This window comes from Pagrus pagrus (assembly GCF_965226575.1).
Source record: "Pagrus pagrus genome assembly, chromosome: 22".
In the NCBI taxonomy this organism is placed as follows: Eukaryota; Metazoa; Chordata; class Actinopteri; order Spariformes; family Sparidae; genus Pagrus; species Pagrus pagrus.
Window position 1 is genome coordinate 911817 of NC_140204.1, and position 13556 is coordinate 925372.

Consider the following 13556-nt stretch of genomic DNA (forward strand, 5'->3'; position numbering starts at 1 on the left):
ATATTACAATAATAATTCTCTTCAACTGAGCCAAAACCAGGTGTGGAAAGAAAACATCAAAATAAAAACTAGACTTTACAAAGAAAGAAAAGTAAAAATGACTGTTTACAAAACTAACTGAAGAAAACTACAAGTATACATAAAATGTCTTGTATTTTAGTCTTAATGTACGAGGAGGCATTAGTCTTGTTGGGAGAGGGATGTATGGAAGACCATTATACTTGGACAAGATTAAATCATGAGATGAGACATAAATGAGATAAAAAGTCAAATTTATTCACAGAAAAACATTAATACAAGATAAAAACATGACACCATTGTAACATTATTTTTAAATCAAGGCTCAGCTTTCATATTTTCACAGGTGAAGACGTCACAGGTGAAGACGTCACAGTGTTTGTTTTGTCACACCTGCTCTGAATGTTGTTGCAACATGGCCTTAGCAACAGTAACTAAGGGGGGCGTGGCTAATACTGCGTTTGTTTTGAAATGTTGGACTTGGAGCTCCGCAGCGTCCTTCAACGACACCAGAGGTAACAGACATTTTATTTTACATCCTGTTTATACTTGGAAATGTGTCCAGATACATTTTCTGACCTGATTTAAATACTGTCAGAGCCAATTTTATATTTAAAATAATATTGTCACAGGTTGATACGTGTGGAATGGATCCTGTTGTCCCAGTTATAAATGTGAGACACATGAAACTGTCCTCAGTCATCACTCGGGATGCAACGGTACAGTTTTCCCACAGTTCGGTATGCATCACGGCATCACACTAGCAAAGGCAATATTGCATGTAAAAATAATTAAAAGCAGATAAAGTCAAACAACAAATCATCAAATCATCACTCACAGCTTCAGATCCATGTTCATGCTGCTGTCACAGAGTGGAGACATGCTGTCTGTACATCTGAGGGGGAATTTACACTTTACTGTCAGCTCAAAGGGTCTAAACCAACATGTGACATCACTCTGACATCACTGATCAACAGTCATCAATAGTGAGTGTGTAGACTGTGTGAGAGTCAGCAGGAGGAGTCAGAGTGAAGAAGAAGCTGACGAAGCGTCCTCCTGTCTTCATCCGTCCTCCATCAGCTCCTTCACCTCCATTTTGTCTCTGATCCAAAGTCACAACAGATCAATAATCAAAGATTGACCAACAGACCGATCAGACAGATTGATCAGCCATCAGAGGAGTCGGATCAGTGGAGCTGCTTCTGTTCCCGATGTCTCTCCCTGCAGAGGAGACAGAGGACAGTTAGACAGAGACAAGCAGCCAACCAGAGACAAGCAACCAACCAGAGACAAGCAGCCAACCAGAGACAAGCAGCCAACCAGAGACAAGTGACCAACCAGAGACAAGCAGCCAACCAGAGACAAGCAGCCAACCAGTGACAAACAACCAACCAGAGACAAGCAGCCAACCAGTGACAAACAACCAACCAGAGACAAGCAGCCAACCAGTGACAAGCAGCCAACCAGAGACAAGCAGCCAACCAGAGACAAGCAACCAACCAGAGACAAGCAGCCAACCAGAGACAAGCAGCCAACCAGTGACAAACAACCAACCAGAGACAAGCAGCCAACCAGTGACAAACAACCAACCAGAGACAAGCAGCCAACCAGTGACAAACAACCAACCAGAGACAAGCAGCCAACCAGAGACAAGCAGCCAACCAGTGACAAGCAGCCAACCAGAGACAAACAACCAACCAGTGACAAGCAGCCAACCAGAGACAAGCAGCCAACCAGAGACAAACAACCAACCAGTGACAAGCAGCCAACCAGAGACAAGCAGCCAACCAGAGACAAACAACCAACCAGTGACAAGCAGCCAACCAGAGACAAGCAACCAACCAGAGACAAGCAGCCAACCAGAGACAAGCAGCCAACCAGAGACAAGTGACCAACCAGAGACAAGCAGCCAACCAGAGACAAGCAGCCAACCAGTGACAAACAACCAACCAGAGACAAGCAGCCAACCAGTGACAAGCAGCCAACCAGAGACAAGCAGCCAACCAGAGACAAGCAACCAACCAGAGACAAGCAGCCAACCAGAGACAAGCAGCCAACCAGTGACAAACAACCAACCAGAGACAAGCAGCCAACCAGTGACAAACAACCAACCAGAGACAAGCAGCCAACCAGTGACAAACAACCAACCAGAGACAAGCAGCCAACCAGAGACAAGCAGCCAACCAGTGACAAGCAGCCAACCAGAGACAAACAACCAACCAGTGACAAGCAGCCAACCAGAGACAAGCAGCCAACCAGAGACAAACAACCAACCAGTGACAAGCAGCCAACCAGAGACAAGCAGCCAACCAGAGACAAGCAGCCAACCAGAGACAAACAACCAACCAGTGACAAGCAGCCAACCAGAGACAAGCAGCCAACCAGAGACAAGTGACCAACCAGAGACAAGCAGCCAACCAGAGACAAGCAGCCAACCAGTGACAAACAACCAACCAGAGACAAGCAGCCAACCAGAGACAAACAACCAACCAGAGACAAGCAGCCAACCAGTGACAAGCAGCCAACCAGAGACAAACAACCAACCAGAGACAAGCAGCCAACCAGTGACAAGCAGCCAACCAGAGACAAGCAGCCAACCAGAGACAAGCAACCAACCAGAGACAAGCAGCCAACCAGTGACAAACAACCAACCAGAGACAAGCAGCCAACCAGTGACAAACAACCAACCAGAGACAAGCAGCCAACCAGTGACAAACAACCAACCAGAGACAAGCAGCCAACCAGAGACAAGCAGCCAACCAGTGACAAGCAGCCAACCAGAGACAAACAACCAACCAGTGACAAGCAGCCAACCAGAGACAAGCAGCCAACCAGAGACAAGCAACCAACCAGAGACAAGCAGCCAACCAGAGACAAGCAGCCAACCAGAGACAAGTGACCAACCAGAGACAAGCAGCCAACCAGAGACAAGCAGCCAACCAGTGACAAACAACCAACCAGAGACAAGCAGCCAACCAGTGACAAACAACCAACCAGAGACAAGCAGCCAACCAGTGACAAGCAGCCAACCAGAGACAAGCAGCCAACCAGAGACAAGCAACCAACCAGAGACAAGCAGCCAACCAGAGACAAGCAGCCAACCAGTGACAAACAACCAACCAGAGACAAGCAGCCAACCAGTGACAAACAACCAACCAGAGACAAGCAGCCAACCAGTGACAAACAACCAACCAGAGACAAGCAGCCAACCAGAGACAAGCAGCCAACCAGTGACAAGCAGCCAACCAGAGACAAACAACCAACCAGTGACAAGCAGCCAACCAGAGACAAGCAGCCAACCAGAGACAAACAACCAACCAGTGACAAGCAGCCAACCAGAGACAAGCAGCCAACCAGAGACAAACAACCAACCAGTGACAAGCAGCCAACCAGAGACAAGCAACCAACCAGAGACAAGCAGCCAACCAGAGACAAGCAGCCAACCAGAGACAAGTGACCAACCAGAGACAAGCAGCCAACCAGAGACAAGCAGCCAACCAGTGACAAACAACCAACCAGAGACAAGCAGCCAACCAGTGACAAGCAGCCAACCAGAGACAAGCAGCCAACCAGAGACAAGCAACCAACCAGAGACAAGCAGCCAACCAGAGACAAGCAGCCAACCAGTGACAAACAACCAACCAGAGACAAGCAGCCAACCAGTGACAAACAACCAACCAGAGACAAGCAGCCAACCAGTGACAAACAACCAACCAGAGACAAGCAGCCAACCAGAGACAAGCAGCCAACCAGTGACAAGCAGCCAACCAGAGACAAACAACCAACCAGTGACAAGCAGCCAACCAGAGACAAGCAGCCAACCAGAGACAAACAACCAACCAGTGACAAGCAGCCAACCAGAGACAAGCAGCCAACCAGAGACAAGCAGCCAACCAGAGACAAACAACCAACCAGTGACAAGCAGCCAACCAGAGACAAGCAGCCAACCAGAGACAAGTGACCAACCAGAGACAAGCAGCCAACCAGAGACAAGCAGCCAACCAGTGACAAACAACCAACCAGAGACAAGCAGCCAACCAGAGACAAACAACCAACCAGAGACAAGCAGCCAACCAGTGACAAGCAGCCAACCAGAGACAAACAACCAACCAGAGACAAGCAGCCAACCAGTGACAAGCAGCCAACCAGAGACAAGCAGCCAACCAGAGACAAGCAACCAACCAGAGACAAGCAGCCAACCAGTGACAAACAACCAACCAGAGACAAGCAGCCAACCAGTGACAAACAACCAACCAGAGACAAGCAGCCAACCAGTGACAAACAACCAACCAGAGACAAGCAGCCAACCAGAGACAAGCAGCCAACCAGTGACAAGCAGCCAACCAGAGACAAACAACCAACCAGTGACAAGCAGCCAACCAGAGACAAGCAGCCAACCAGAGACAATCAGCCAACCAGAGACAAACAACCAACCAGTGACAAGCAGCCAACCAGAGACAAGCAGCCAACCAGAGACAAGCAGCCAACCAGAGACAAACAACCAACCAGTGACAAGCAGCCAACCAGAGACAAACAACCAACCAGTGACAAGCAGCCAACCAGAGACAAGCAGCCAACCAGTGACAAGCAGCCAACCAGTGACAAGCAGCCAACCAGAGACAAGCAGCCAACCAGTGACAAGCAACCAACCAGAGACAAGCAGCCAACCAGAGACAAGCAGCCAACCAGTGACAAGCAGCCAACCAGTGACAAGCAACCAACCAGAGACAAGCAGCCAACCAGAGACAAGCAGCCAACCAGTGACAAGCAGCCAACCAGAGACAAGCAACCAACCAGTGACAAGCAGCCAACCAGAGACAAACAACCAACCAGAGACAAGCAGCCAACCAGAGACAAGCAGCCAACCAGAGACAAGCAACCAACCAGAGACAACCAACCAGAGACAAGCAACCAACCAGAGACAGACACACAGTCCTCTGTTCTGTATCTTCATACTGACCTTTGACTTTGAGCTCCACTGTTTTCAGTCTCAGGATGAATCTGTCCTTGTTGATGACTTCACACCTGAATCTTCCTGTGTCTGTCTCTTTGGGGTCTTTCAGGGTCAGACTGAGGTCTCCAGTCTTCAGCAGGTCTTTCTTCATCTCTGTTCGGTCTTTGTAATCCTGGTCCTGTTTCTCAGGCCGGTCAGATCTGTTCTGATACAGGTGGACTGTCTTGTCTGAGGGTTCATAGCGTCTCCACTTCACTTCAGCGTCCTCAGGCAGGTCAGATGATGTTCTGAAGGGCAGCTGGACAGACTCCTCCCCCTCCTCCACCTCCACCTGACAGACTGAGGGGACAACAAAGCACAACATCAGCTGTACAGACAGCAGCAGCAGTTTGAATAACTTTATTGACTGATTACAAAGTAGTAGAGAAAGCTGAAGGACAGAACCAGGTGAGACCAGCAGGTAACAGGGGACAGACATACAGGAAGTAAAACCAGGTGTTCAAGGTGTTGGACATGATCAGAGTCCTGATGGTGCTGTGATGTTTTGTCCCTGTGGTCTTCACAGTAATGTCTCCTCTCAGTGTTGAACTGCTGTTTGTTGCTTCTCTTTGTCACTTTCACATTTCTGGACGTCAAATTTAACATTTTCTTTGATCCAGTTCTTCAACAGGAAGTGAAGATTTGTTGAATCTGCTGAGAACTGATCATCAATCAATAACTGATATAAACTATTAAAGCTGCATTTCTTTGTTCTCAGTGATGAAAAGATTTGTTGTTTCTTTCAGCTCGTTCCTTCAACTTTCTTCTGGATCAAATAAAAACATCACATTCAGATCAATACTGTCAACTCTGATTGGAAATCAATCAGCTGATTCATGTCAGTCTGACCTCTGACCTGTATCTACAGTACTGACCTCTGACCTGTATCTACAGTACTGACCTGTATCTACAGTACTGACCTCTGACCTGTATCTACAGTACTGACCTTTGACCTGCAGCGTCACTTGTTTCTTCATCAGGATGTGTTCCTCCCTGTTGTAGACGGTGCAGGTGAAGGTGTCTCTGTCTGTGTCTGTGGGGTATTTCAGGGTCAGACTGAGGTCTCCAGGTTTCAGCAGGTTTCTCTTCATCTCTGTTCGACCTCTGTAAACAATGTACTGTTGTTCAGGCTGGTCAGAGCCGTTCTGATACACATGGACCTTCCTGTTGTATCTGTCCCTCCACTCCACTTTAACGTCTTCAGGCAGGTGAACTGTGGTTTTGCAGGGCAGCTGGACAGACTCCGCCCCTGAATCCACCTCCACCTGGTCAACTGAGAGGACAACAAACCACAACATCAGCTGTACAGACAGCAGCAGGAACTGTGATGGTAACAGGACCTCACTGTCTCATCCTTCTCTTATAATCCCAGACCTCACTGTCTCATCCTTCTCTTATAATCCCAGACCTCACTGTTGACAGTCTGTCTCAACAGTCAGGGAGCTACCAGAGTAAAGATGCTGCCCATGTGCATGATGGGTAGTGTAGTAGTAGTGACATACCTGACTTGAAATAGTGCCTAAAATGTAGTAAAAGAGCTCCAGAAACAAGAAGTCCAACAACCAGGAGAACCAGGAGAGCTGTGGCCCAGGATGGGAATCGTCCTGTGGGAACTAGAAACATAAAGAACATGACCTCTGACCTCTGACCTGTATCTACAGCAGGTTTTAGGGTTAGTTGCTGACCTTTGACCTGCAGCTGTACGTCCGTCACTCTCTGTTCTCTCTGTCTCCCCCAGCTGAACCCTCTGACGGTGCAGGTGTAGGAGCCGCTGTCAGAGAGGTGGAGGTCTGTCAGATGGAGGCTGAGGTCTCCAGTTCTCAGAGCGTCAGTCTTCATGGATGTTCGGCCGCTGTAAAGCTGGTTTTGGTGTTTAAGTCGGTCACCTTCCTGCTGACGCTGGTGGACGGTTGAAGGATCCAGATCGTAGCGGCTCCACACCACTGAGGGCTCGTCCAGTTCATCAGCAGGAAAGTCACAGGGCAGCAGGACAAACGGGTCCCCCTCATACAGCTCCACAGCTGAGGCATGCTGGGAAACTGTGAGGTCACACAGACAGAGAGGGTCAATGACAGCAGCCTTATTTCATGTGATGAGTGAATGTGGTCCTCTGCAGTGTGTGCAGCCTGTAAACTGTGCTGCTGAAGCTCAACTCAGACTCTGTGTGAATGAAGGCCAACATCTACATCCACATGTGACGCTGCTGTCAGCAAAGCATCGTCATCACGTCTGTTAACAGAAGCCATCAGAGTGTGAGCGAGCTGCAGGGATCTAATCCTGAAGACCAGAAGTGAGGACAGTGCGACTGTACAGTCTTCTACATTCATCAGGTTTAAAGACACAGTGAACATCTGCTGCCTTTAACTGTTCTTCATGTGTTTCTCTGAAGAAAACATGGTCCTGGAGCTGAAACACACTGATCAAGTGAACATGACGCAAACCCACATTGAGCTCCACCTCAGGTGAGGCCTGTGCTCTCAGACCTCCTGCACTCAGCCCCTGCAGCTGTTCACCTGCACTATCACCTGACCGTCTGTCACTACACTTCTTGAACCTCTCAGTCTGGTTGTCTCCTGCAGACCTATCAGCAGTCGTCACAGTTCAGCCAATCACAACAGAGCAGATCTGCTGCAGAGATCGTTGTTGAGCTTGATCTGGTCCCTGAGTTATACCTGACCTCACACCCACAGAGAGGACAACATGGTGGAGACACATTCTGTAAAGAGTCTGTGACACGTCAGCTGATCGGATCATATCAGAGGACATTACCAACTCCTGTATCTTCAGCAGCAGACAGTTCTGGTTTCTTGTCTCTTTGCTGAAAAGAAAGTCCAACAACAACAACCAAACAAACCAGAACACATTCATTCAGTTCTGGTCCTCTGCAGGTGAAAGGTAACATCAGTCAGGACATGAGTGAACAGTGGATCAGCCTTCATTCACTCTTCTGTCTCTCATGTTTGACTGTCAGGAATCAACTGCAGCTGCAGCACAGACACACTGATCTACACAAACTCACCTGGGTCTGTCACCTGCAGCCGGACGATGCTGATTGGATCAGTCTTGTTACGTCTTGAACCAGCTGCTATAACAAACAGTTGTTGCAGTTTAAACCTGTAATGATTTGTGTGACACACTCTGAAATGTTCATATAAATGTGAATATCTGTAAAAAATTATGTAGTTTGAAAAACTATAGGAGGCAGCATGACCGCTAACTGCTGCTCACTGCCACGAACAAACATCATCAAGGCTGCTGTGAGTCAACAGTTTGAGTCAAGCAGAGAGAACACAACCAATCAGAGGAGGAGTAGGGCGGGTCCTGTGAGAAGACGCCGGGGCTAGCTGGTTAGCATGCTAACTTCAGTAGACATGTCTGTAACACAGAACAGAGACGTCTTTGACAGAACGTCAACACTGTTGTTTCTTCACTCTGGTCATTTCTCACCTCTTTAGAAGTGAACTGAGCACACGGCTGGGAAACATCATGAGAAACACAAGTTATGATTTAATTTATTTATCTAACCTTTAGGTTTCCTGTTGGTGAGCCGGCTCACCTGTAGAACCAGTAGAACCAGTAGAACCACAACACCCACAACACCCAGCAGAATGGGTGGAATAACAGTCCACCACTGATGAGGAGGAGGAGCTGAAGGAGAGGAGGGTGAAGGAGAAGTCGTCGCAGCAGGTTTCCCTAAAATGAAGCAAAGATTGTCATCAGCAACAGAAATGAGATGAATTCATTCAGTCATTTCACTGTAGAGAGTAACGAGGTTAAACTCAGACAGTGAACTTGCTCCTGTCTGGTCTGGTCCTCTTGTTCTGTGTCAGCCTGAGCCCCACTTACTTTATATACAGGTGAATAAATCAAGCGATGGGTTGAATGTTATACTTTAACAAGATGTCAGGTTGTCCAGCTGTGGTATTATAAGACAACACATGAACTGAAAACATAAAGACGTGTAAAGTTTTAACATATCTGCTACGTATGAAACATAGAAATGTTAAACATACGATGATGACACTGACTCTGGAGACAGGCTGTCTGATGCTGAACCTCCTGACCTGTGACGGTGATCCAGCTGGGTGGAGACTCTCCATGACCCCTGATGTTACACTTGTAGAGGCCTTCATCAGACCTGGAAACATGGTGGATGGTCATGTGACCTGTAGGCTCAGTCCTGATGAAGGAGCCATCTTTATAGAAACCAGCTGAGAGGTTGGAGGTCCTTGTTGTACAGGTCAGAGTGACATCACCTCCCTCCATCACAGGGAGGACAGGACTCTGCAGGATCACTGCTCCACCTCAACACAGAGACAAACATGTTATGAAACCCTGAAACACAACTCATGAACAATATGGACACCTGCTCATTTACTGCTGAATCCACAAGAAGCTCCAATCATTCAGAATTTGTCGTCGCCGTTTCACAAAGTTTGTTGAGTTTCTGGTCACTCAGCGACTCTTAAATCGCTACATTTGTTAAGGGAGTCTGGTGATGTTACAGGAGGAACCAGCTCTTCTTCCCCATCCTTCTCCACACTGAGTCCTGGTTCGTTTAGTCGTGTTCCTCGTCACCGTCCATCCACCAGAGCTGTCGTCCTCCTCACACCTCAGAGAGACAGACTGATCTTTAAACAGCTGAGAGCTGTCAGGACTCATCTTCAGAGAGGCTGGAGGACGAGACAGAGAGATGTGGTTAAAGATGATAATGTGCAGCTTTGACAGAAGTGTATCTTGGTCCTCTTACAGTCTCTGTAGACCTTGTTGAAGTGCACTGATCTCCTCTGTGTTTCAGGCTCTGAGTGTCCTCATGTTTTAAATGTAACTCTCAGAGTTGGTGTCAAACACACAGCAGATCTGACTTCATGTGTCTCACATGTCAGTGTTGTTTCTCCACTTTCTCTGTCAGCTGCTGCATCATGCTGCGTGTGCAGTCCTGCTTTCACAATGACTTGGTTTTTATAGCAGCACATTTATCTTCAGCGTCCAGTCTGTGGACATCCAGACACTTTTCACTGTTTTATTGTGTTTGCAGACTGTTTCCCTCCATAAACAGCGTCCTGAACACTAACTGTGCTGTCAGGGACTAAATAACTCTTCATCAGTCACACAAGAAGTTTCCTCACCTTGGTGTGTGGAGCCGCTCAGCAGGGACGTCACAACTAAAGACAGAAGACACTCGGGTTGGTTTGAGAGGACACACAGAGGAGGACAGTGTCTCAGAGACACATCAGCTGATGTTTGAGTGTACTTACAGAGCAGACGCAGCAGACGTGTTTCCTCCATCCTGACACTGACTCATATGACATCTACACTTCATCACTTCATGCTCACATCAAGTCAGACCCTCCTCCTTCCTCTCTGGCCGACTCTCACCCTGCTGTGGTTTCCTCTGCACTGACTGCAGCTGATCAGCTGATCGAGTCCGTTTAAACTGAACGTCACAACAAACTGCAGCAACACTGCAGGTTTTTGGTCTTGTCTTGTCTCGGTCTCGGACTGCGTGGACGTTTTTTTGAACAAGACCGGTCAAGACTGCTGATATGGTTTTTTGTCCATGCCTTATTGATGAGAGTGAAAAAGGACCCTCTCAAAAACAGCTCATAACTTCAAATCATTGGTGCTGTAAAGATTTCCCCCAGCTCTAAAAAAAAAAAGAAAACTCACATGTTGATGTTTTGTTATGATTTTCCTTTGATATATTTGGTCTCGGCCTTGTCTCGGTTCAGTACTCTCTGGTCTCAGTAATGTCTTGGTCTCGGTTGGTGCGGTCTTGACTACAACACTACCTCCAGCACCTGTTGTTGGCTGTGAGGCCTCATCCATCCTGGACCAACGAGGGAGGAAGTGGCTGTATTTGTACTTTTATAATAACACGTTATCACATGATGTAGTCGACTCAGAGAACAGCATGTAACAGTGTAAAGCAGGGGGCGCTGAAGACCACACGACTTCCACAGCACCTAGTTCAGCTTCTTAATTTAACCCGAGCAACAGGAAGTCACAACTTCTTGCACTCTAAATCGCAGCCTGGGTTTTGTCACAGCTTCACATTTAGTTGAACAAAACAAACGTGTCCCAGAAGAATGAGGCCTGTCAGCTGCAGCGAGGCCTGAAGTTATCAATCAGATCTGAAATTAGTTCTCAAAGCAACACGTCAGCCATGTTAGGGAGCCAGGATCAGTGTGATGGCATGATTTCTGAGTCCAGGTTCTGGCAGCAGAGTTGTGGACCGGGCCTGAGACTTCTGAAGCCAGCGCCAGTAAAATCACTACATTTGTTAATGGAGTCTGGTGATGATGTGTGTCGATCCAGATGTTTATCAGGTGGAGGAGAGACTATCTGGACCTGCTGTTTCCCTCCTCACCTCCAGGAGGAGACTTCACTGCGCTGTGACCTGAAGGACCGGACCGGAACTAAAGAGAACCGGAAGTGTCGTCGGTTCACCGTGATCCCGGACTGGCGGCGGGACAGTTTTGTTGTGAGCTGCCCAGCTTTGTTCTCAGTGTTGTACCGCGGCGGAGCTGCAGGTGAGGAACCGTGTGAACACCTTGTTGATGTTCGGTCCATGTGTGGGTCAGCCCGGACACGAACTGAAGCGAACACGAGCCCGAACTGCGCCGGCGTTAGCACGCTGGGCTAGCTGCGGTGCTAACTAGCTAATTAGCCGCTGTTAGCTTCAGGTAGCAGCTAACGTTAGCTTTAGCTTTAGCTTTAGCTCACAGATAACTAATGCTGGTGTCTGCTGGTTAATGGACCTGCAGACAGTTGAGCTAAAGGAGGCGATGCTAATGAAGCTAACAGGCTAACTCCCAGCTAATGTTGCGGAGGTGTTCATGGAGCAGCTTCAGCTTCTCTCCTATAAAACATCTGCAGAAACATGAAGTTCTGGCTCGGCGTTGGTTTCATACAGTAGAGACTGAAGGAAGTTCTGGACTTTTCTGTTCATTTGTGCCTTGAAACGTTTGAAGCTTCAGGGCAGCAAACATGGCGACATCTGCTGGTGTGAGACAGACGAGGGTCAGTGAGTCTTCTCATGGCCTCATGTTGTGTTCAACATGACTAAAGTTAGTCGGATGACTAAACGAGTCCCGTCGTCTGCACAGATCTCACTGATGCACTGGTGTTATGGTGCTGGTGCCTGAAGCAGAGCAAAGACTTGTTATAAAAATAAGTAAAAGAAGTCTCGTAGACTGACGTCAGCAAATGAATGCTAGTTTCTCAACATTTCTCTGAGTGTTGTCAAAAGTATTGAATGGACACACATTAATGATCGTTTGTGGTGTCAGTTCTCATGAATACGTCAGTCCTAGCTGTGTTTTTCACTCTTCTCTCAGACAACAAAGCAACAAACAAACACAGACACACACTGCTGCAGCCCACATAACTCCTCCACAAGTAAACTGACTTATAAGTCCTTGTTTTATTTATCTTTTGACAAAATGATCAGAAATATTATTTGTCCTGTTTGTTTCAAGTTGTCGAATAGAAGTTAGAAATTCAAAAGTTAAACCATGAATGAAACACGTGGAAGTAAATTAAATATCTGAGTTTTGGATGGCTGGTCCACTGAACGTTCACATGTTCACACACTCGCCAGCTTGTTGTGTTTGTCGCCTGTTAATAAAACTGTCTGTGTGTGTGTGTGCGTGTCTGTGTGTGTTTCAGTCCAATGGGAGACAGCGATGACGAGTTCGACAGGAGGAGGCGGGACAAGTTCAGGAGAGAGAGGAGCGACATGGAGCGGTCGAGAGAGAGGGAGGAGAGGAGGAGGGACGACTGGCCCGACAGGTGCGCACACCTGAACACACAAGCACACCTCAGTGTGACACGTAGTGACAGTGTGTGTGTGTGTGGTGTTGTGTTGTGTTGTGTTGATGCTGATGCTGTGTGTCTGTGTGGTGTCAGGGACTGGGACCGTGGCAGGGAGCGGAGGAGGGACTACGATCGCGGTCGCAGAGAGAGGTTTTCTCCCCCCCGACACATCAGCCCTCAGCACAAGCGCATGAGGAGAGACTGGTGAGTGACGGCGCTGCAGCTGGTCTGAGGCCTGCAGTGTGCACATGAAGCTCAGTCAGTGACGGCGCTGCAGCTGGTCTGAGGCCTGCACTGTCTCTTTAAAGGAGCAGTTCACATGACGCTCAGTCAGCGTCTGCTCCCCACACAAAGGTTTACAGTCTGACAGTAGCTAAAGCTTTAGCTCGGCAGCTACAGTGAAGATTTCAGGGCGTCTTTTCACATTTTCCAGGGACGACCACCGGGGGGAGCCGTACCGCTACGACATGCCGTACGGAGGAGGTGGTGGTCCGTTTCCAGGGGCGGGGCCTCAGGGGTGGCACCCCGACCTCCCCCACCTGCACCCACATCACGGAGGTCACCCGCTGCAGGGCAGGTGAGCTGAGCGTCAGCATTGCTGCCCCCTACAGGTCAAACTCTGTCACAAACCTGTTACTGTTGTCAAACTACAGTTTATATTTTCTGACTTCTGTTATTTATTTATTTTATTAACGATGTTCAGCATCAGGTGAATGACAACAAACAG

General features: G+C 48.2%; 3 protein-coding genes across 3 annotated transcripts in view; 1 reads left to right on the plus strand and 2 right to left on the minus strand.

Moving 5' to 3' along the window:
- Positions 1–255: 255 nt before the first annotated feature.
- On the minus strand, positions 256–8405 carry LOC311252016 (uncharacterized protein). Its single transcript, XM_084344766.1, has 5 exons — positions 6697–8405; positions 6514–6624; positions 5958–6284; positions 4979–5311; positions 256–1239 (listed from the first exon to the last, which is right to left on the minus strand). The coding sequence occupies exons 1-5, from the start codon at positions 6848–6850 to the stop codon at positions 1172–1174; spliced, it is 993 nt and encodes a 330-aa protein (XP_084200892.1). The 5' UTR covers positions 6851–8405; the 3' UTR covers positions 256–1171.
- Positions 6859–11306, minus strand: LOC311251790 (uncharacterized protein; the record flags this gene model as incomplete). The annotated part of the gene is made up of 5 exons (XM_084344433.1): positions 10270–11306; positions 10141–10176; positions 9076–9684; positions 8568–8704; positions 6859–7050 (listed from the first exon to the last, which is right to left on the minus strand). Coding segments are annotated over exons 3-5 (531 nt in total), but the record flags the coding sequence as incomplete, so codon positions are not given.
- A 125-nt stretch (positions 11307–11431) lies between these two features.
- Positions 11432–13556, plus strand: part of LOC311252005 (serrate RNA effector molecule homolog B-like) — an 8493-nt gene continuing 6368 nt past the window's right edge. Inside the window, exons 1-4 of the mRNA XM_084344749.1 lie at positions 11432–11544; positions 12683–12805; positions 12923–13033; positions 13263–13406. Of these exons, the coding sequence (XP_084200875.1) occupies positions 12687–12805; positions 12923–13033; positions 13263–13406 (374 nt within the window). The 5' untranslated portion in view covers positions 11432–11544; positions 12683–12686. The remainder of the gene's footprint in view (positions 11545–12682; positions 12806–12922; positions 13034–13262; positions 13407–13556) is intronic.